Below are 24,838 nucleotides of genomic sequence, written 5' to 3' on the forward strand. Positions count from 1 at the left end.
ATAAGACTCAAAGACAACCCATCTCCTAGATGAGTGGCTGTCAACTTATGAGCTAAAGAGGGCCCCAAATGCTGCACCTGACTTCACCAAAGGGCCGCACATAATGTTCAATATATGTAATGCTTAAGAGAACCGTCAGAAACTGCAGAGCAAATAGGAGGAAAAGAGTGTCAGAGAGTGTGGACATGCTAAATTTTTGAATGTAGATATGCTGCAGAAGACAATACAAAACAGGGAACATGTTACACAAGACTAGTAGAGATGAATGCTATTGCTCTAATCAATATTTCCGCTGCAGACTGCTAAGATCTGTGGGCTGCACATCACATACCAAAGGGCCACAGGTTTCAGCACCAAGGTCCTAGGGTTACAAAATGATTGCCTAAGACAGGCAGAAACTCAGCAGCCTGAAATTGTATAAACATGATCAATAAAAATTATTTTTAAGCGGTTGTAAAGGGAGGTGTTTATCCTAATACATTCTATGCATTAAGAAAAAACCTTATGTGGTTATCAGTCCCCCCTAACACTTACCAGAGCCCCATCTCTATCCAGCGATTTTGCAGGAGAGACTCGGCTGCCCAGGACTCTATCTCCTCATTGGCTGTGACAGCAGTGGAGCATCATTGGCTCCCGCTGCTGTCAAAGTCAGTAAGCCAGTGAGGAGAGAGGGGGGCGAGGCCTAGTCGCGGCTGCGTGTCTGAATAGACACAGGGAGCTGTGGCTTGGGTGCCCCCATAGCAAGCTGCTTGCTGTGGGGGTACTCCTCAGGAGAAAGGGACAGGGAGCGCCAAAGAAGGACCCGAGAAGAGGAGGATTGGGGCTGCCCTGTGCAAAACCACTGCACAGAGCAGGTAGGTATAACATATTTGTTATTTTTAAGCAAAAAATAAAAACAGGACTTTAGTATCACTTTAGGATTGAACATCACTCTCTGAGCAATAAACCTGGAGTGTATCTGGCTAAACAACTAAAAACACACAAATGAAATCCAGAATAACTTGCCTTTAGACCCTATTACTCAAACCAAAATACTAAATCCTCAAATTATAGCTGACTCATTTGGAGCTTTTGTAACTTGTAATCTGGTTGCCAACCTCTCAAGACAAAAATCAAGAAATTCTTAAAACTGAAATTTACATATAGATTTTATAACATAGTATGCATGTGTCATACCTGTGGAGTCTCCACATAGAAGCTGGAAATCACTGTAGCAGGCACCATTGCTATCTTCTAGATCCCATGCCAAGCAGCTGCCCTGTTGCAAAGTAGCCACAGGTGGTGCCCACTCAGCAAAGCCGTTCGTAAATGCAAGCCATTCTCTGAATGAGGTGGAGAAGTGGTGCGACGTTGTCACAATCGCTACCACGTTCAATCAGAGAATTCCTTGCATTCAATAGGAGGCATGCAAGGCATTCTGTGAATGGAACCTGTGATCAGCAAGAAACCAAACCCCCCCCCCACTCTTTGGTTACTATGCAGCAGGACAGCTGCTCAGCATTGGGTCTGGAAGACCGCAACAATCACTGTACTAGCAGCATCTGTTACAGTGATTTCTACAGGGGTCCCACAGGTAAGGATAAACCGAACACCCCCCCTGTTCGGTTCGCATCAGAACTTGCGAACACACCAAATGTTCGTGTGAACTTTAGAACCCCGTTAAAGTCTATGGGACTCGAACATTTGAAATCTAAAGTGTTAATTTTAAAGGCTAATATGCAAGTTATTGTTTTAAAAAGTGTTTGGGGACCCGGGTCCTGTCCCAGGGGACATGTATCAATGCAAAAAAACTTTTTAAAAACAGCCGTTTTTTTTCAGGAGCAGTGAATTTAATAATGCTAAAAGTGAAACAATAAAAGTGTAATATTACTTTAAATTTCGTACCTAGGGGGGGGTGTAAAGTCAGCATGTGAAAAAGCGCATGTTTCCCGTACATAGAACTGTCCCTGCACAAAGTGTAATTTCTGAACGGAAAAAAGGCATTTAAAACCGGCTTTGCGGCTCTAATGAATTGTCGGCTCTGGCAATTACAGAGATGATTCATTCATAAAAAATAAAAAAGCTGGGGGTCGCCATTAACAGGCCCTTCAGGTCTGATATGGATATTAAGGGGAACCCCGCCGTCAATTTTAAAAAAAAATTATGTGGTTTTCCCCCCAAATATCCATACCAGACCCTTATCCGAGCACGTTAACCCGGCCGCGGAAAAAGAGGGGGGACAGAGTGCGCCCCCCCCCTCTCCTTAACCGCACCAGGCCACATGCCCTCAACATGGGGAGGATGTCCCCATGTTGATGGGGACAAGGGCCTCATCCCCACAACCCTTGCCCGGTGGTTGTGGGGGTCTGCGGGCGGGGGGCTTATCAGAATCTGGAAGACCCCTTTAATAAAGGGGACCCCCAGATCTTGCCCCCCCCTATGTGAATTGGTAATGGGGTACACTGTACCTCTACCATTTCACGAAGGAAGTGTAAATAGTTAAAAAAAAAAAACACACACAGACACCGTAGAAAAAAATCCTTTATTAATAAAAAAATTAAAAAAATCCAGCGATGTGAATCCACTCTCGGCCCAGGCCCCGCTCCAACGTTGTCTTCCATCCTGCGACGGATGATCTCTCCAGCGACGGACGGGTGATCAGCGGTCCGGTCCAACGATGAGAAGATCCATCCGTCCAGAGCGCAGCAGGCGAGCTCCACTCTCCGCTGGACACAGCCCAGCGGAATGACGCGCTCGAGCTGTGACATTTCTTATATAGGGGAAGCGGCCACCCGTCACGTGACCCCGCCCCCTCTGACGCACCCTCGTACGTCACTGGGAAAGCCCGGTCTTTCCCAGTGACGTACGAGGGTGCGTCAGAGGGGGCGGGGTCACGTGACCGCTTCCCCTATATAAGAAATGTCACAGCTCCAGCGCGTCATTCCGCTGGGCTGTGTCCAGCGGAGAGTGGAGCTCGCCTGCTGCGCTCTGGACGGATGGATCTTCTCATCGCTGGACCGGACCGCTGATCACCCGTCCGTCGCTGGAGAGATCATCCGTCGCAGGATAGAAGACAACGTTGGGGCCTGGGCCGAGAGTGGATTCACATCGCTGGATTTTTTTTTTTTTATTATTAATAAAGGATTTTTTTCTACGGTGTCTGTTTTTTTTTTTTTTTTTTACTATTTACACTTCCTTCGTGAAATGGTAGAGGTACAGTGTACCCCATTACCAATTCACATAGGGGGGGGGGCAAGATCTGGGGGTCCCCTTTATTAAAGGGGTCTTCCAGATTCTGATAAGCCCCCCGCCCGCAGACCCCCACAACCACCGGGCAAGGGTTGTGGGGATGAGGCCCTTGTCCCCATCAACATGGGGACATCCTCCCCATGTTGAGGGCATGTGGCCTGGTGCGGTTCAGGAGAGGGGGGGCCGCACTCTGTCCCCCCTCTTTTCCGCGGCCGGCCAGGTTAACGTGCTCGGATAAGGGTCTGGTGTGGATTTTTGGGGGAACTCCACGCCATTTTTTTTTTTAAATGACCGCGGGGTTCCCCTTAATATCCATATCAGACCTGAAGGGCCTGTTAATGGAATTTGGGGGGACCCCCAGCTTTTTTATTTTTTATGAATGAATCAATCATCTCTGAATTGACAGAGCCGACAATTCATTAGAGCCGCAAAGCCGGTTTTAAAGCGGAGTTCCGGCCGCAATTTCACTTTTTAAATATAAATACCCCTGTAATACACAAGCTTAATGTATTCTAGTAAAGTTAGTCTGTAAACTAAGGTCCGGTTTGTTAGGTTGTTACAGCATTTAGACACTTTATAAAATAGAAATTGACTGGGGCCATCTTAAGTGTGGGCATCATGAAGCCAGACTGTATGACTTCCTGGATTTCAGCCTTGCAGATCTCGCACATGCTCAGTGCTGCACAAGCAGTGTCAGATCAGGTTTCAGCACCTGTGCTGTCCAAGTCACATGATTCTTTGAGACTGGGGAGTGCACAGACTCCTGGAAAGTTACACCCACTACATTCCCAGGAGTCTGTGCGGTGTAGGTTAGGAAGCTTAAGCACCTAGGTGCAGGAAGTGGGAAGATTAACTATTCTGCCTAGCAACAACACTTTGAAGGCATCTAAAAAAAAAAAATTTTTTCGTAAAGGACTAATGACATTTTTTTAAAACTACTGATGTAATGTTATATTTATGGGTGGAACTCCACTTTAAATGCCTTTTTTTCTTTCAGAAATGACACTTTGTGCAGGGACAGTTCTATGTACGGGAAACATGCGCTTTTTCACATGCTGACTTTACACCCCCCCTAGGTACGAAATTTAAAGTAATATTACACTTTTATTGTTTCACTTTTAGCATTATTAAATTTATTGCTCCTGAATAAACGGCCGTTTTTAAAACTTTTTTATGCATTGATACATGTTTCCTGGGACAGGACCCGGGTCCCCAAACACTTTTTAGGACAATAAATTGCATATTAGCCTTTAAAATTAACACTTTAGATTTCTCCCATAGACTTTAACAGGGTGGTCCGCGGCTTTTCGAATTTGCCGCGAACACCCCTAATTGTTCGTTGTTCGCCGAACAGGCAATGTTCGAGTCGAACATGAGTCGAACTCGAAGCTCATCCCTACCCACAGGTTAGGCTCATGCATACTTACAATGGGATCAGAAATAAACTCCAAGCTATTATTGTCTTTATAGCAAAGCTATAGGATACATTAAGGTGAAAAAACAGGAGGGTTTACAACATCTTTCAGGTTAGTCTCATAGGTTACAAAAACTCTTGTAAGACAGAATACCACTTCCTGCAATGATGTCATGAATTGTATTGTATTCTGAGCATGCATGGTCTTGGTCACTAATTTTTTTTACAAGCGAATACTGTACTGATTAAAGAAAACTTGTTTAGTGACTTATTATGAAGCCCTTCTATATTTAAGAGTGGGGGAGAGACTTGCAGCACACTTTTTTTTGAACATGTGACCAGCAGCAGACACAAAGCTCCTCCTGCTTATGTTTCCCTGCAGACAGGCTGGGAAAGTCATGAGACAGCTGTATAATATATATAGATAAATTACCATTACAGTACCATCATCCACAAAGAAAAGGGAGAATGGTAATTAAACTGTGTGGCAGATCCACAAAGAGAGTACGCCGGCGTACTTTCAAATTTCCTGCGTCGTATCTTTGTTTTGAATCCTCAAAACAAGATACGACGGCATCTGGGTTAGATCCGACAGGCGTACGCCTTCAGATCTAAGATGCAATTCTTCGGCGTCCGCTGGGTGGCGTTCCCATCGTTTTCCGCGTCGAGTATGCAAATTAGCTATTTCCGACAATCCACGAATGTACGAGCGGCCGTCGCATTTTTTCACGTCGTCTCTAGTCGGCTTTTTTCGGCGTATAGTTAAAGCTGCTGTTCTGAGGCGTACTCAATGTTAAGTATGGCCGTCATTCCCGCGTATAATTTAAAAAATTTAACTTAGTTTGCGTAAGTCGTCCGTGAATCAGGCTGGACGTAATTTACGCCCTTGCGACGTCATTTAGCGCAATGCTACATCAATTCAATATGACACTTTATTCATATTTATTTGAATTACCTCTGATGAAAACATGGTTGCACAGGTTCCTATACACCAACACACAATGGGCTTTGTCAGCCTGCCTTCTTTAATACCATGACAAATCTTGTATTCCTCTGTACCACCAATCTGTGAGAAAAGCAAGGATGTCAATGAACGTTTACTAAAACTTATTTATAATATATGTGACAAGATATATACACATTTAGGGGTCAATAAGACCAGCGAGCCGCCTGTGTGCTGTGAAAGACAGTACTGATGCCTCATTCCAGGCACATTCCACTCTCTTCCTTTTACTCCCACAGAACATTATTTACATGTTATCAGTGACATTTTAAATACAGTTCTATTCCTCTAGTTCTCAATAACAGAGAACGCAGATTATAGACCTGCCCACCGCATATGATACAACAACCTTGAACTGACCATGTACTCCTTTCCACCTTCATACGGTATCGGTTTCCCTCTCCTCACACATAGGCCCTATACGATACTACACATGTATGTCGCCATATACCAGGGATATGCAATTAGCGGACCTCCAGCTGTTGCAGAACTACAAGTCCCATGAGGCATAGCAAGACTGACAGCCACAAGCATGACACCCAGAGGCAGAGGCATGATGGAACTAGTAGTTTTGCAACAGCTGGAGGTCCGCTAATTGCATATCCCTGCCATATACCATCTAGAATTATATATGGCGGTCTTTGGGCTGTCCATACCCATCAGTTGCTGCATTCTGCATATGCCATGCACTATATCATCTAGCATGTATAATTGTATACGGGTCATTATTTTTATTATTTTTAATAATTTTTATGCTGGTTTAGGTATACTTTTCTGCCATGTGCTATACATGCTACCAATTACATTCCCTAATTTGCATTTTATAAAAAAATGTAACAGGAACCTCACAGTTATGAAATTAGATTCTATGATCCTTCTGGTTGCAAGTATCCCCAGCCAAATTTTTTATCCTTTATTACTGCCCGGTTTAGATCGTAATATGTGAATATCGGTATATTGCCTTTGTGAGCCAAATTTGGTGTCTTTTACAGGGTTTTCAGCACAGGACCTCTGAACCTTGTTGCTTCATGGACCGCCCCTCCTTTTCAGCAATATAAATCTCACCAAGGATGACCGCCCCCCCCCCCCCCATGCCTGATAAAAGAAGCATGCATGCTCTGACCGTGAGTTCAGCCACACCCTCTGCCTGTCACAGCCAAAAGTACGTATGACGTCTCAGCACGCGCTCAGCCGGAGCCTCGGATGCTACCGGCGTGGCTGGGACCAGTAATCACCTGCGTGGAAAGCAGACACCCACGTGGACCCTGTACACTGTTAGCCAGATTCATAAAGAGTTACGCCGGCGTATCAGTATATACGCCGTCGTAACTCGGAATCTACGCCGTCGCAAATTTAAGCGTATTCTGGAAACCAGATACGCTTAAATTAGGCTAAGATACGAGCGGCGTAAGTCTCCTACGCCGTCGTATCTTAGGGTGCATATTTACGCTGGCCGCTAGGTGGCGCTTCCGTTGAGTTCGGCGTAGAATATGCAAATGACTAGATACGCCGATTCACGATCGTATGTGCGCCCGTCGCAGTAAAGTTTCCGTAAGAGGTACGCCTGCGTAAAGATAAAGCTGCCCCCTAGGTGGCCTAGCCAATGTTAAGTATGGCCGTCGTTCCCGCGTCGAAATTTGAAAATTTTACATCGTTTGCGTCAGTCGTCCGTGAATGGGGCTGGACGCAATTTACGTTCACGTCGAAACCAATACGTCCTTGCGGCGTACTTTGGAGCAATGCACACTGGGATATGTACACGGACGGCGCATGCGCCGTTTGTAAAAAAACGCCAATCACGTCGGGTCACCCCCTATTTACATAAAACATGCCCCCCTCATCCTCATTTGAATTAGGCGCACTTACGCCGGCCCCATTTACGCTACATCGCCGTAACTTAGGAGGCAAGTGCTTTGTGAATACAGCACTTGCCTCTTTGATTTACAGCGGCGTGTAGCGTAAATACAATACGCCGCTTCAAAGATGCGCCCGGCTACCTGAATCTATCTATATATGCCTTCATTGCCTCTACCCCATGTGAGTTTATCAGCATATATTAAATTTGGTTTTATTCAATGCTGACCTGCCCTTTTCTTTAGCCGCATTCAACTCTCTACATTTTCCTCCCACAGAACTTTATTTAAAATGTTAGACGCGACATTTCAATACAGTTCTATTCACTGTAGTGGTATTGGGATACAGTAATTTGGGTCTCAACCAGATGTATTGTAATAGTGTAAACAGACACCATTAAAAACACGGCATTTATCCTTGTTTGTGCATTTTATTTGCACTGGCTATACCAGCCATTATAACCCCAAAGCCTCTGGTGTGAACAAACCCCATAAAAAAACTTTTTTTTTTTTGGGTGGGGGTGTGGGCAGAGATCTCACTTCCAAACACCTAATCATAGCCTAAACATTATAAACAAACTAAAAGTAATCCTTAACCCTAACCTGACATAGCCACTAGACAAAGCCCCAAAATTTTACTTACTCCCTGAAGTTCTTTTCTGCAATGGTCACATTTACACACTACTTCGCATAATGCACTTCAAGATGGCCGAGGGGACAGAATTGCCAACACACCAATTATAAATACACGTTTATATAATGGCAATTTCAATATACATTCACTAAAAGGTGAATACCCCATTATGTTGGGCAAGGCACAATAGTCATGGAGAAATGAAATAGAACTCACCTCTCCAAGGACTACAATCATTTTAACTCCTTCTGTATCTTGATAACGTAAAACATGGTCCATAAAGGTGGAACCAGGATACCTAGCAGTGGGAAAATAGGCAGTTAGAGAACCTATTCTGTTTTACATGGTGGTTGTTCTAAATGTCCAGGAGCAGAGATAGAAATCAAACAAAAAAAAAAAAACACAACAGTATTTTTTTTCTAGAGATGCATCAAAATGTTGGTGTATGAAACATATCGGCCAAAAATTGTGTTTTCTGCATTTCGCCGATAAAAAAAAAAAAAATATTGATAATGGTGCCAACGCCGCATGAGCTTTTGACACAATTTTACTGTGCTGATGGTGCGTTTTTCACTCAAAAGCCACATCAAAATTGTAACAGGCGTGTTATTCATGCGATCTTGCTGCAATTTTAATGGGGAAGTGCATTTTTGGTGCAGTTTCTTTTTAATTGACCACAAATGCAGCAAGCAAGATTTTAACACCACATCTGAAGTGCAACACAGACTGGTGTGAAGACATACATAGAATTTAAAGGGATGCATTTTTGAGCTTGTTTTTGCGCTAAAGGTGCAAAAAATTTCCAACAATACATGTATATTAAAAAGTTGAGTATAATACAATATATATATATTTTTTTTTTTACTGTCATTTTCGGTTGTCGGCCAAGTGCATCCTGCATTTTTGGTTTCGGGACCAAAATTTCCATTCAATGCACCTCTCTTTTTTTCATATTGCACAAGTACTGTCTGCAGCTGTTAAGGTTCTCTTTTTTAGATTCTTAGAATGTGTTATAGGAACTGGGAAGGGAGTGGGGGGTGGCAAATGGACTACTATCTTCTTGTGTTCTAAGAGTTTTATTTAGTTTATTTATTTTTAAGGGATCTGCGACTTAGAATGTTTGGATGTTATGCTTAAGGGCCCTTTCAGACGAAGCGGATCAGTAATGATCCGCTCCATGTGTCCGCAAAGCTCAGCGGGGATCCTCTAAAATCTCCGCTGAGCTGGCAGCTGACAGGGCGGTCCCCGCACACTGTGCAGGGACCGCCCTGTGTTTCCTCCGCTCTCCCCTATGGGGGATCGGACGAACACGGACCGTATGTCCGTGTTCATCTGATCCGGCAGACGGAAGAAAAATAGGATTTCTTCCGTCTGCAAATGCGGATCTTTGCGGAGGCGGACAAATTACGGGTGTCAGCGGATGTTCATCCGCTGACACCCGTAATCACATAGGGACCCATGTATGTCCCGTTTTCATCCGCAAACGGACGGATGAAAATGCAGACATACGGTCCGTACGTGTGAAAGGGCCCTCCTAAAGCATTAGCGTACTATAGAACACCTGTTCATGTTTAAAAGTGATTGTAAAGGTTCGTATTACTTTTTTTAAATAACAAACATGTTATACCTACCTGCTTTGTGCAAGCGTCTTGCACAGAGCGGCCCGATCCTTTTTTCTGGAGTCCTGGCTCCTCCTCTTCATCATGTGCCCCTTTGGAGAGGTGCTATCCATGGGGGCACTCCCAAGTCCTGCTGCTGCATCCATTGACACAGACAGCAGGACTCGACTCCGCCCCCTGGCTCCCATGTCATTGGATTTGAATTGACAGCAGCGGGAGCCAGTCTATCCAATGAGGACCCGAGACAGCAGCTGGAGCTGCTGGGCTCATCGTCGACGCTGGAACGATTGGGTTCAGGTAAGTAAAAGGGGGGCTGTTGCAGCACAGGAAGTTTTTCACCTTAATGCATTTGAGACTTTACAACTTCTTTAACTTTTTGGGAAACACCCTAACCTAACAGCAGCTGCCAATAGGACAGTGCAACTTGCAGAAGCCTAATGAATGAACTGTCCAATGTAAGAAAAATGTAGGTGTGCAAAGTAATATACATAATTTAAAACTGAAAAATATTGGAAGCTTTAACATTTAGGTTAAAATATATAAAATATCTGTAATTCATCAAAGAAGTTTTTGTTTTCTTGTTCAATCATTTAAAAGGTTTTACCTGTCGCCACCAATGGCTACTCCTTCATAAACTCCATCAGTGGTCCTGGATATGATGTTGTTGAGCTCATTAGACATACCACCAGAGCGGGATACATAGGCAACACTGCCAGGACGATACAGCTTGGAAGCCAAAATGTTATCCAACATTCCTCCTGTGTTGCCAATCTTGAAGCAACCAGGTTTGATGCCTCCAACCTAAGGACAATAAGGGTAGCTCCAATATTTAACAGGAATTGGAATGACTGCGGATGCTAGCATGACATCTCTGTATTCCAGGGCAAATAAAGTGCATCTAAGCTAAAAAAAAAAAAAATTCAATGGGGACATTTGTTGCAGTGGCAATTGTCTATGGTCTTATGCACATGCCGCAGAAGGATGTACATCTTCAAGAAAAAGTGTACTTTTGTTCCCAGGAGTCCTACATCCTTGCCTCTAGTGTACAAATCCAGGCTAGCAGATGACAAGGTTGAATACAGGTAACCATACATTTGAGCATTTACATATATAGGTATGGATGCACAGTCCTGAACGCAGATAGAATGCATCCAGGGACACTCATCTGTCCCTGTAAGCATGCAACAGCTCAGATGTGCAGTTACATTCCTAGAGCCAATGTGTCTGTCAGTCTGTCATTGATTTGTATAGACTGATGGTCAAAGCTACACACAGACACCTGACGATGTACAGCTCTCTGCACCCGTACACGAGACCCAAGTGGGGATTACCCTTATTTTGGGGAGATTTCCTCTTACTTACTGCTGTGACTACAAGAAAGGAAGTTAAGGTAATTTTCCCCAATGAGACACAGACCACCTAAAACCCTAACAAGGGATGTAAAGCGGTAGTTTCCCCTCAAAACAATTTTTACCCGTAGATTGATGCTCATTTTGTCTAGGGGAATCGGCTAGTGGTTTTAAAATCGAAGCTGTACTTACCGTTGTAGAGAGCGATCTTCTCCGCCGCTTCCGTGTATGGTCTTCGGGACTGGGCGTTCCTATTTTGATTGAGTCTTCCGACAGTCGCATCCATCGTGTCACGAGTAGCCGAAAGAAGCCGAACGTCGGCGCGGCTCTATACGGCGCCTGCGCACCGACGTTCGGCTACTTTCGGAAAATCGTGACGCGATAGATGCGACCGTCGGAAGCCTGTCAATCAAGAAGGAATGCCCAGTGCCGAAGACCATACCCGGAAGCGGCGGAGAAGATCGCTCCCTACAGCGGTAAGTACAGCTTTGATTTTAAAACAACTAGCTGATTCCCCTAGACAAAATGAGCATCAATCTAAGGGTAAAAAAAAATTTGAGGGGGAACTACCGCTTTAAGCAATTCCTACCCTGTCCAAAACTGAAAAAAAAAAAACAACATTTTTGATTTCCTTTCATTAGCCATATTTTCCCCCATTTTGGATACAAACTAAATGCACTTTGGGTTTTTACTTTAATTTCTATGTAAAAATAAACATCCAATACAACTGTGACATTTCTTCAGTTACTTCCCTAGTACTGGCCTAGGCCAAAATGATGTCATACATTCCACAAGTCTTTGTGGACATTATTTCCTTTCATTGCTAAAGAACAGAATCTCTTATTTAGGTATGCAAATTAATCCTAGAGTTAGGCCTCATGCACACGGGCCGTCTGCTTTTAGCAGGAGGAATTGATGTGGGAAGTATACACCAACTTTCCTGAATGCAGTTGCTGAAAGCCTGGTACACATGGGCCGAAACTGGATGACATTTGGCCCGTGTGTGTACATCAGCCTGTCCAACCGGCCAGCTTCTGGCCAACGGGCATGCTGGAAAACCAGAACTTGATCAGCATCCAATCAGCACTGGCAGCCAACGGCTGCGAGCACTGACCGCTGTGTTCTGGCAGGCCCTCTGTGAGAACACAATAGTTCAGTGGGAAGATCACTGTGGTTGAACGGAAAAAAAAAATGGATATTCTGCATCAGGCTTAAGACCTGCATCATATGGGCACTGAGGCCCACATACCATGTACAGGCCACTTATTCCAGTATCCTGAACCTCCAGAGGAAGGCTCTGAGGAAGAGGGGATCTTCCCTCGAAACGGGTCAGCCGTTTGGACATCTTCTTGCTTCTTGAGACATGCCCAGTGGACAAGACTGTTAGGAGCATAATATGGACTGTTATGTGCTTATTTGATGTTGCCGTTTGGGAGTGTATATTTATACTTTTTACATGAATAAAGCAAAATCACAAAGATAATGCGCTAGGCGTGTGCACCCTCTGTTTGTCTTTGCAGCTCATTCCAATGCAACAGGCACGCCACTAAGCGTCCCAGAATGCAGACAGAGTGCATTCTGAACCACTCAACGACACCTCAACGCCTATCACATTACAAGCAGTTGTGTCAGTGCACCCACTATCTCCTATTAGACTTCAATGGGCTGCCCTGCATGCAGGACCTAGAGCTTAGCGGCATTGCAAAAAGTGACATATTCGTGGTATACAGGCCTCAGCGCATGTGTCAAAGTGTGAATTCAGTCATTGCAAAGCATTACATGCTTCCAGACGTGTATTCAAAATCTGCACAAATGTAGTTTGACACCCATGTGCATTGGGCTTTTTTGTCAAGTTAGCAAATGCATCTCATCTAGGCATCAATGACCCTGATCAAATAAATAAAAAAATAAAAACTTTAAAAGTCACGCCAGCAAAAAAAAAATCCACTCAAAAATGCAACTACAAAAAAAGAAAAAAAAAAAAAAAAAAGAAAAGCCCTCTTCACATGATACAATTACTACTCTCTGTATTCATAGCCATTAGCAGCAATCATTGTGTTCTGCTGGCCACATAAGGATCTCTGCAGCCCTGTGGTGGAAGCAAAGAAAATCCCCTATGGGCTGCCTTAGGCCTCACACTTACCCATTTACAGACAAACCAATACTTTATAAAGAAAGATGTGACCACAAATATTTGACAACTTTTGGGTGCTTGAGGCCAGTAAGAGTCAATATTTGGGTCAGGGATTGGGGGGAGGGGGATTTTGGGGGGGACTTTTCGCGGCACTGATACAAACAATCTGGTAAAAGGTATCGATATTTATTTAACAAAGAAAATACATATATAACACAGATGAAATTTTAAGAACAATCCCCACATCATACATCAGAAAGTGATTAACAGACTGTGTTTTAGTGGAATCGATGACCTCGACCGGTTTCGCGGTTTTACCGCTTCTTCAGGAGGAGTTTATGTTCTAAAAGGTATATATAAACAGTTGAAATAAACAAGCAGAGCATACAAAATATATATACATTATGTATAATTCAAAACAGCGCATTGTACAGTAGAGCAAAGCACTCACCCAGGCTGGTCATATGGTCGGACGTGAAACCTGGCAAAAGCCTTCTGTGGCGCGTGGAGGGGGATATTTTTATTTAGACGGGCTCTATTAGGATAAGGAGTAGAATGAATAATATATATATAACAAGGATGGCCAATTAATTATTGAAGTGTGGATCACCAGGGGGTGAGGAAGGTGTGTGAATGACCAAACAGGATGAAAAGAACAAGGAAGGGAGGGAGGTGAAGAATTGGAAAGGGGGGGGGAAAAAGAAGAAGGGAAGAAGAGAAAAGAATGGGAGAAAGGGAAAGGAAAGAAGATAGGGGAAGAGGGCGGGGAAAAACAAGAGGAGGAGCGGAAAAAAGAGTTATTGGAGCGGGACAAGGGGGGAGGGAAAAGTAGGGGGGGGGGGGGAAAGGAAAGGGGAAGAGGGGAAGAAAAAGAGAGGGTTTTTGGTTGGTGGAAGAGAGAAATGAAAAGGAGGGGAAAAAGGGGGAGGCCATGGGGGGGGGGGGGGAGGTGGGGGGTTGATGGTGAAGAGGTAGCGGGATATAGGTGAGAAGAAAAGAGTAAAAAATAAACCTGAAGTGAAAAAAAGTGAGAAAAAAAGGGGGGGGAAGGTGAAAGAAAAAAAAGGGGGGGGGGCAAAAGTATTGGTGAAGTATGAAGGGTGAAAAAGATGAGAAAGGTGAAGAAAAACAAGGGGGAAAAAGAGGGGGAGGACTGGTGAAGAAAAAGAGGGGGTATTGACTGTGATGGGGGATTAGGAAAATTAAAACGGGAAGGGAGATTTTAAAGGGCAATGAAAGAAAAAAGGGGGGGAAAAAATTGAAGATGCCAGTGAGAAGCACCAGCAAATATACATCCAAGGTGCAGTGTTGCATAATAGATGATAAAGAATAAAATTCAGAACAGAAGTGATTGATTAAAAAGATCTATCACCAAGCACTTACTGAAGTTAGGAGTACCCATCACCAGGATAACCAATAAATAATAGGGAAGTTCCCCATAGGGGCCTTACCATCAACATATTGATAGTACACACATTACTGGGGCACAAAGATTGAGGTGGAATCAGCCTTAAATAGTAGCTTTGCATTGCCAGGATAAGGGCAATCGCTGTGCAGTCAGTCCAACTGAAAATTCCAGAGAAGGAAAGATTTATCCATAAAGGCAGTTGCCAAATCAAGGGTAGAGCAGTCTTAGTGACAGGCAGTCAGATGTACTCACCTCGAATGTAAGACATTCACATGTGTCCCCAGGGAGAGCGTCCGTGCTAACTCACAGAAACGGCTGTGTGAGCCGCTTTTGTAGGTATCCCTGGACGGCGTGTGACGTCATCGAATTGCGACGCCGCCGCCGTCCAACGTCCCACCAACCCATGCACGTGAGTGCGTGGGTGTGTAGCTGCTGACCCAATGGCAATGCGCCAGGTCATAGGCTACAAGCTGAGAGCTCCAATTGGTGCTCACGGCCGGGGACGACACACCACGCGCCAATAGGAAGGGGAGAAACCAGGTGCACGATCCAATCAGCCAGCCAGGCTGTCTGAGCTCCAAGAATACGCTGTATTGTAAACAGAGGTACATGGACATTTGCATTGCAGGTAGAGTGATACACATATTCAATACTGAAATTATGAAATAGCGTGGGGTTACCCCATCACAATGCTTGGCTGTTAATTCAGAGTTAAGGGTCTTTTTTTGCCAAAATAGGTTATGGAAAAATCATCACATAGTTACCCTCTAATGTCCCTGTATATATGAATAAAAATATACTTTTTTTGGGGGGCAGATAAACGCCTCCACATTAATGCCACAACCTATTTAGGAATGATTGGCATTTAGGACATCAGTATGTTTTTCCAAAGGGGAGGAAAAACACGGGAAAAAAGGAGGGGGGGGGGGGGGGGAAAGAGAACAAAGGGAGGGGGGGGATGGGGGGGGGGGAGGAAAAATGACCGCCATCTAGGGGACTAGAGGGGGATCTCAATACTAGCGTAGGAAAGATTTGTAGGAGTTCATTTCATTTAATCCTGGAAAAGTTGTGGCATCGAGATGCTCGATCCACAGGCATTCTTTCTGTAAAATAATCCTATTCCAGTCTCCACCCCGTGGATGTTGTGGGATTATTTCCAAGATAAAAAACCTTACAACAGAAAGGTCATATTTATGATATAATCCAATATGACGCCCTACTGTTGTTAATTTCCCTACGTTTGAATCGTAGAGGTGATCACCCAAACGCTGTCGAAATTCCCTAAAGGTCTTGCCTATATAAAAGGCTCCACAAATACAAGTCATGAGATAAACAATGCCCTTCGTGCCACAATTGGCCGAGAATGGGGGGTAAAAATCCTCGCCATTGGGTAACAGAAAATGATCACCCTCCATCACCCATGGGCATCTTGGACAGCTGCCACATCTGTAGGTACCCCTAGGTGATGTGTGCGTTGTGTCTTCCGTAACATAATGACTACTGGTCAGTCGGTCGCGTAATGAATAAGCCCGACGAAATACCAGTTCGGGTTGTTGTTTAACATATTTCCTCAGGATATTGTTTTCAGCGAGGATGTGCCAGTTAGCTTGTAGTATGTTACGTAAGTCATTGTGGTGTGCAGAGTATGTTGTGATGAATCGTACTGATTCATGTATACGTTTTTTAATATTTTTAGAGGGGTCATACAACAAGGATTGCCTAGGTCGAAGGCAAGCCCTATTGTAGGCCTTTTTCAGATTAGTGTGGGTGTATCCACGAGCAAGGAGACGATCTCGTAGTTCATCTGCCTGTCTCTTAAAATCTGTAGGTATTGTACAGTTCCTCCGCAGTCGTAGGTATTGGGCAAATGGAATACTTCGAATGAGGGGCCTAGGATGGGCACTCGAGGCACACAAAAGGGTGTTTCCTGCTGTCGGCTTCCTGTAAAGGTCAGTGTATAGTGTGTCATCCGCCTGTTTGATGACAGTCAGGTCCAAAAAGGGGACCTGGCTCTCATCAAACACCACTGTAAATTTCAAATTAAACTCATTGATATTAAGCATCTGTACAAACTCGAGTAGGGACTCCTTGGAACCTGTCCAAATAATGAACAGGTCATCTATGAATCGATACCATATCAGTATCTTGTCCATAAATCTGCTGTATAATTCGTTTGCATTTAGATAACGTTCCCATGCACCCAAATATAGGTTTGCATAGGCTGGGGCACAGGAGGTGCCCATAGCCACGCCCTGGGTTTGCAAAAACAGTTGATCGTTAAAAATGAAGTGATTCCTGGTTAGGATAAACAATAACAACTGTAAAACAAAATTAACCAGCGGCCAGGAGGTGTTCTCCTGTTCGTAAAGGAAAGAGCCAGCCATCTTGACACCCTGCTCGTGGGGGATGCTCGAGTATAAAGCCTCTACATCCAGAGCCACGAGCAGGGCGCCAGGAGGGACTTGGATTCCCTCGATGTGTCTCAATAAATCCGAAGTGTCTCTAATAAAGGACGGAAGACTGGTCACGTGTGGCATAAGAAAGGCATCAACAAACTTACTGGCATGGTCTGTAAGTGAACCAATGCCTGAAACAATCGGTCGTCCAGGGGGTTTTTGCAAACTTTTGTGGGTTTTTGGGAGGGCATAAAAGGTAGGGAGACGGGGAAATCTGGGGACAAGATACTCGAGAGTGTCCTTGTCTATTAGGCCTTTGTGATAAGCCTCAATACAGATTGTTTTTAATTCAAGAGTAAATGAGTCAATGAGGTTAGGGGAAATACGACAGTACCAATGATGGTTATTTAGTATGGATAGGCACATCTCCTGATAGAACAAGTGTGTCATCAGGACAATATTCCCCCCCTTATCTGACTGTTTTATTATAATTTCGGGGTTCCTTTGTAAGGTTTTTAATCAATTGGGTGGATAACACACCCGTTTCTCATAAAGCAGGGCCCTTCTCCTTTCCCCTTGCCCCTTGCCCCTTTACCCCGGAGCAGGTCCTTGCTTATCCCTTGAGTGCCTCTAAATTCTAAATACTACACCACATCACTGTATATAGTGATTGCCTGGCTGTACCATTGAGTTTTATGGCCTTTTGCCAAGATTTGGTCCCCTACACCCCTATGATGGAGGTTCTCGGCACTGATTGGACTGGTTTCATGTCTACTATCCAAACATCTTGTCTCAATACGGTCATTGACTCATTTACTCTTGAATTAAAAACAATCTGTATTGAGGCTTATCACAAAGGCCTAATAGACAAGGACACTCTCGAGTATCTTGTCCCCAGATTTCCCCGTCTCCCTACCTTTTATGCCCTCCCAAAAACCCACAAAAGTTTGCAAAAACCCCCTGGACGACCGATTGTTTCAGGCATTGGTTCACTTACAGACCATGCCAGTAAGTTTGTTGATGCCTTTCTTATGCCACACGTGACCAGTCTTCCGTCCTTTATTAGAGACACTTCGGATTTATTGAGACACATCGAGGGAATCCAAGTCCCTCCTGGCGCCCTGCTCGTGGCTCTGGATGTAGAGGCTTTATACTCGAGCATCCCCCACGAGCAGGGTGTCAGGATGGCTGGCTCTTTCCTTTACGAACAGGAGAACACCTCCTGGCCGCTGGTTAATTTTGTTTTACAGTTGTTATTGTTTATCCTAACCAGGAATCACTTCATTTTTAACGATCAACTGTTTTTGCAAACCCAGGGCGTGGCTATGGGCACCTCCTGTGCCCCAGCCTATGCAAACCTATATTTGGGTGCATGGGAACGTTATCTAAATGCAAACGAATTATACAGCAGATTTATGGACAAGATACTGATATGGTATCGATTCATAGATGACCTGTTCATTATTTGGACAGGTTCCAAGGAGTCCCTACTCGAGTTTGTACAGATGCTTAATATCAATGAGTTTAATTTGAAATTTACAGTGGTGTTTGATGAGAGCCAGGTCCCCTTTTTGGACCTGACTGTCATCAAACAGGCGGATGACACACTATACACTGACCTTTACAGGAAGCCGACAGCAGGAAACACCCTTTTGTGTGCCTCGAGTGCCCATCCTAGGCCCCTCATTCGAAGTATTCCATTTGCCCAATACCTACGACTGCGGAGGAACTGTACAATACCTACAGATTTTAAGAGACAGGCAGATGAACTACGAGATCGTCTCCTTGCTCGTGGATACACCCACACTAATCTGAAAAAGGCCTACAATAGGGCTTGCCTTCGACCTAGGCAATCCTTGTTGTATGACCCCTCTAAAAATATTAAAAAACGTATACATGAATCAGTACGATTCATCACAACATACTCTGCACACCACAATGACTTACGTAACATACTACAAGCTAACTGGCACATCCTCGCTGAAAACAATATCCTGAGGAAATATGTTAAACAACAACCCGAACTGGTATTTCGTCGGGCTTATTCATTACGCGACCGACTGACCAGTAGTCATTATGTTACGGAAGACACAACGCACACATCACCTAGGGGTACCTACAGATGTGGCAGCTGTCCAAGATGCCCATGGGTGATGGAGGGTGATCATTTTCTGTTACCCAATGGCGAGGATTTTTACCCCCCATTCTCGGCCAATTGTGGCACGAAGGGCATTGTTTATCTCATGACTTGTATTTGTGGAGCCTTTTATATAGGCAAGACCTTTAGGGAATTTCGACAGCGTTTGGGTGATCACCTCTACGATTCAAACGTAGGGAAATTAACAACAGTAGGGCGTCATATTGGATTATATCATAAATATGACCTTTCTGTTGTAAGGTTTTTTATCTTGGAAATAATCCCACAACATCCACGGGGTGGAGACTGGAATAGGATTATTTTACAGAAAGAATGCCTGTGGATCGAGCATCTCGATGCCACAACTTTTCCAGGATTAAATGAAATGAACTCCTACAAATCTTTCCTACGCTAGTATTGAGATCCCCCTCTAGTCCCCTAGATGGCGGTCATTTTTCCTCCCCCCCCCCCCATCCCCCCCTCCCTTTGTTCTCTTTTTCCCCCCCCCCTCCTTTTTTCCCGTGTTTTTCCTCCCCTTTGGAAAAACATACTGATGTCCTAAATGCCAATCATTCCTAAATAGGTTGTGGCATTAATGTGGAGGCGTTTATCTGCCCCCCAAAAAAAGTATATTTTTATTCATATATACAGGGACATTAGAGGGTAACTATGTGATGATTTTTCCATAACCTATTTTGGCAAAAAAAGACCCTTAACTCTGAATTAACAGCCAAGCATTGTGATGGGGTAACCCCACGCTATTTCATAATTTCAGTATTGAATATGTGTATCACTCTACCTGCAATGCAAATGTCCATGTACCTCTGTTTACAATACAGCGTATTCTTGGAGCTCAGACAGCCTGGCTGGCTGATTGGATCGTGCACCTGGTTTCTCCCCTTCCTATTGGCGCGTGGTGTGTCGTCCCCGGCCGTGAGCACCAATTGGAGCTCTCAGCTTGTAGCCTATGACCTGGCGCATTGCCATTGGGTCAGCAGCTACACACCCACGCACTCACGTGCATGGGTTGGTGGGACGTTGGATGGCGGCGGCGTCGCAATTCGATGACGTCACACGCCGTCCAGGGATACCTACAAAAGCGGCTCACACAGCCGTTTCTGTGAGTTAGCACGGACGCTCTCCCTGGGGACACATGTGAATGTCTTACATTCGAGGTGAGTACATCTGACTGCCTGTCACTAAGACTGCTCTACCCTTGATTTGGCAACTGCCTTTATGGATAAATCTTTCCTTCTCTGGAATTTTCAGTTGGACTGACTGCACAGCGATTGCCCTTATCCTGGCAATGCAAAGCTACTATTTAAGGCTGATTCCACCTCAATCTTTGTGCCCCAGTAATGTGTGTACTATCAATATGTTGATGGTAAGGCCCCTATGGGGAACTTCCCTATTATTTATTGGTTATCCTGGTGATGGGTACTCCTAACTTCAGTAAGTGCTTGGTGATAGATCTTTTTAATCAATCACTTCTGTTCTGAATTTTATTCTTTATCATCTATTATGCAACACTGCACCTTGGATGTATATTTGCTGGTGCTTCTCACTGGCATCTTCAATTTTTTCCCCCCCTTTTTTCTTTCATTGCCCTTTAAAATCTCCCTTCCCGTTTTAATTTTCCTAATCCCCCATCACAGTCAATACCCCCTCTTTTTCTTCACCAGTCCTCCCCCTCTTTTTCCCCCTTGTTTTTCTTCACCTTTCTCATCTTTTTCACCCTTCATACTTCACCAATACTTTTGCCCCCCCCCCCCTTTTTTTTCTTTCACCTTCCCCCCCCCTTTTTTTCTCACTTTTTTTCACTTCAGGTTTATTTTTTACTCTTTTCTTCTCACCTATATCCCGCTACCTCTTCACCATCAACCCCCCCCCCCCCCCCCCCCCCCCCATGGCCTCCCCCTTTTTCCCCTCCTTTTCATTTCTCTCTTCCACCAACCAAAAACCCTCTCTTTTTCTTCCCCTCTTCCCCTTTCCTTTCCCCCCCCCCCCCTACTTTTCCCTCCCCCCTTGTCCCGCTCCAATAACTCTTTTTTCCGCTCCTCCTCTTGTTTTTCCTCCCCCTCTTCCCCTATCTTCTTTCCTTTCCCCCCCTTTCCCTTTCTCCCATTCTTTTCTCTTCTTCCCTTCTTCTTTTTCCCCCCCCCTTTCCAATTCTTCACCTCCCTCCCTTCCTTGTTCTTTTCATCCTGTTTGGTCATTCACACACCTTCCTCACCCCCTGGTGATCCACACTTCAATAATTAATTGGCCATCCTTGTTATATATATATTATTCATTCTACTCCTTATCCTAATAGAGCCCGTCTAAATAAAAATATCCCCCTCCACGCGCCACAGAAGGCTTTTGCCAGGTTTCACGTCCGACCATATGACCAGCCTGGGTGAGTGCTTTGCTCTACTGTACAATGCGCTGTTTTGAATTATACATAATGTATATATATTTTGTATGCTCTGCTTGTTTATTTCAACTGTTTATATATACCTTTTAGAACATAAACTCCTCCTGAAGAAGCGGTAAAACCGCGAAACCGGTCGAGGTCATCGATTCCACTAAAACACAGTCTGTTAATCACTTTCTGATGTATGATGTGGGGATTGTTCTTAAAATTTCATCTGTGTTATATATGTATTTTCTTTGTTAAATAAATATCGATACCTTTTACCAGATTGTTTGTATCAGTGCCGCGAAAAGTCCCCCCCAAAATCCCCCTCCCCCCAATCCCTGACCCAAATATTGACTCTTACTGGCCTCAAGCACCCAAAAGTTGTCAAATATTTGTGGTCACATCTTTCTTTATATTCAATGGGATGTAGGCACAATTTTCATCTATTATACCCCCATTTTAAGAGAGGCGACACTCTCCCCTTTTCTCAACAAACCAATACTTACTGTTGCAGGCCCAATAATAGTGACTCCTTTCTCATCAGCAGTTTTAATGAGCTTCCTGGTTAAAGCTTCTGGAATCCCTTCTGCAATGATTGCAATAGTTCGGATCTAAAGACAAAATGAAAATATCAAATTTTAAAGGATAGCTGTCCATATCAATCTACAATACAAAAAAGTTCCTCAACAAGATCACTTTCGCCAGGTTTTCTGTTTTGAGTTTCCCACTTTATCTCAAATCAACTGCAAGAGCAAAGCATGCTTCTAAACAGGTCTACAAACTCAGAGAAGAGGAGGAATAAACCATTACAAGATTAGCCAAGAGCAAACAAGCAAGACTGCCAGTAACCTGAGGATAATTCATGGTCTCCACACTGCTGTCATATGCCGATCTCAGAGAGGCAAAGTTGATGAGCACATCCACTTCTGGGTGTTTCCTCATAGCATCCGCCATATTCTTGAAGACTGGTATCAAGATTTCTTTGTGACCCCAGTAAAACTTCTGCTTATGATCCCCACTGGTAAAAAGAAAGATGCACAAGGTTCAGTTAAACAGACGGAAAAAGTGGTGCAAATGCTCTATATATTAATAAAAAGCCCCCCCCCCTCCATATATTGCTATTATATGGCAAAAATAGATTAGCTCCCTCTGACCATTCATTGCAGCAACATCGACAAAGCCCCCCCTCCCTGTTTTGAAGCCACAGCTTTATATAATGTGTCTGCTACATAGAGGTAGGAAGATATAATACAACTAGAATTTAAGCTAGGAAGTATCATCTACCAAAGAGTTTGGTTTGAACACGGATGTCCGTTAAGAAGCATGGGGTACCTTTTCTTCAGAATCACAATGCTATATTGATCCCAAAGGGAAATGAAGAAATATATTGTCCTTTGTGAATAAAGGACAAAGTTATTTCACTATTAAGGTGCTTGTGAAGATTGTGTTCTCCATTTGTTTGGAGATCTCAGCCTTGGTATTCAAACACCAGGCCAGGAAAAGATGGTGAAGTTCTTGCTCTATCAACCGGTTCCTAGCTGCGCACTACAACAGATAAGAAGAAATAATAGCGTCCTAGTTGCCATTGATGCCATCAATCCATTTCCAACATACAACTTTAAATACTTAAAAGGAGAAGTCCAGCCTGAGCTTTTTAGGCTGGGCTTCTCCTACAGGTCACAGGACTGCAATTAGTTTTCGGCGGAGAGTGGTCTGAAGTCCGCTCTCCGCTGACATCACTGGAATCAGCCGGGGCAGCGTGTCATCATGACTTCCAAGTCGGGATCCGCCAGCTGCCCTGATTGATGGCAGTCTCCCTGCCAATCCATAGCTCAGCACTTCAATGAGCACCGAGAAGTAGAGCAGAAGGGATGCCGACTGACAGTCAGCATCGCACTGCTCAGGGGGGAGCGAGAATCGAGCCATCGGCGGCGTTTGGTGGCTCGGTTCTCAGTGCAGAGACGGTCTGATGCTCCATCCACCTAGGCAAGTATAACTAGCTACAAAAAACAAAACATCCTTCTCTTTTAAAGCAGACATTTTTGTAATCGATCCATCTCTTAAATCTTCTGCCCTAGTTGTTTTAACTTAGAATAGTAAACTTTTTTTCTGCCAGTAAATACCTTATACAGCCTAGGATTATGACATCATGCACAGCTCTCTCGTGAGAGGTTGCCGGGGGGGGGGGGGGGGGGGGGGAGTCATAATAGGGGCAATGAGAGCTGCACAGCTGGCGGTGTGCCTCTGTGTGTCTTTGTAAATCCAGAAATTGAACAAGCAGCAGCTTCAGCTGCCCACACTTAAAGTGGAGTTCCTCCGGTGTCACATTTGGCACCTTTTTCAGGGGGAGGAGGGAGCAGATACCTGTGTAGTAGGCAATGAGCCCCTTCCTGGCATAGATCACTGCGTTGACCTACACCACTCCCTGCGCCTACTGTGCTCCCCCGCTGTCTTCTGGGAGACACACAGGTCCCAAAAGACAGCAGGGACCAGGACGCGCAGCGCGACTCGTTCATGCACAGTAAGGAACCATAAAGTGAAGCCGCACTTCCGGATTCCCTTACCGAGGATGGCAGTGGCAGCAGCTGAGGGACAGATCGGCTTTGACTGCCAACATTGCGGGCACCCAGGACAGGTAAGTGTCCTAATAGTAAAAGTCAGCAGCTGCAGTATTTGTAGCTGCTGGTTTTTAATATTTATTTTTTCGGTGGACCTCCGCTTTAAAATGATTGCAGCCAGACTTAGTGGAAGGAGATTTCTGCAGCATATTTGGCAAGTACAGAATCCCAGTATATATAAAGTAATACGTAAAGTGGTTGGAGAGAAGCTTCAGAATGGCAAAGATGTTTTTATTACAAATTAAGTGAGCAGACTGCAGTTCCTTTAACTGCATCTACTGTGAATTTTAAACCCTTTACATATACCCAATGAAGCCTCAGGTGATACACAGAGATTAAACAAATTCTCCTACATATGTTGTACCTGTTTATCTACGGCCGTCTTTCCTCTCAAAGTGCAGAATTTACACAAGATCTCTTAGCTTTGAAAAGAAGGGGCGGAAAGCTGAAGTTACATTAGTGAAGCCCTGAGAGCCGATTGGAGTGAAGGGACAAACCCTCCTACACACAGGAACATAGCTAAGGCTGTCAATCAGCAGGAGCTTCCTCCCCAGTCACCTTTTTTTCAGTATCGGGAAAACGCAGGTTACAAATCAGTGAAATTCAAAGTTTACTGCAAATCAGCAAATCTTATACCGTTCAGG

General features: G+C 44.4%; 1 protein-coding gene across 2 annotated transcripts in view; it reads right to left on the bottom strand.

The window, feature by feature from the left end:
- Nucleotides 1-24,838, bottom strand: part of ACLY (ATP citrate lyase) — a 137,151-nt gene that overhangs the window by 20,814 nt on the left and 91,499 nt on the right. For both annotated transcript variants that reach the window (XM_040331686.1, XM_040331687.1), the window contains 5 exons: nucleotides 22,426-22,594; nucleotides 22,083-22,187; nucleotides 10,356-10,552; nucleotides 8,349-8,430; nucleotides 5,598-5,708 (listed from right to left, as the gene is read on the bottom strand). In XM_040331686.1, the coding sequence (XP_040187620.1) occupies nucleotides 5,598-5,708; nucleotides 8,349-8,430; nucleotides 10,356-10,552; nucleotides 22,083-22,187; nucleotides 22,426-22,594 (664 nt within the window). The remainder of the gene's footprint in view (nucleotides 1-5,597; nucleotides 5,709-8,348; nucleotides 8,431-10,355; nucleotides 10,553-22,082; nucleotides 22,188-22,425; nucleotides 22,595-24,838) is intronic.

This window comes from Rana temporaria, chromosome 12 (genome assembly GCF_905171775.1).
Source record: "Rana temporaria chromosome 12, aRanTem1.1, whole genome shotgun sequence".
Taxonomy (NCBI): Eukaryota; Metazoa; Chordata; class Amphibia; order Anura; family Ranidae; genus Rana; species Rana temporaria.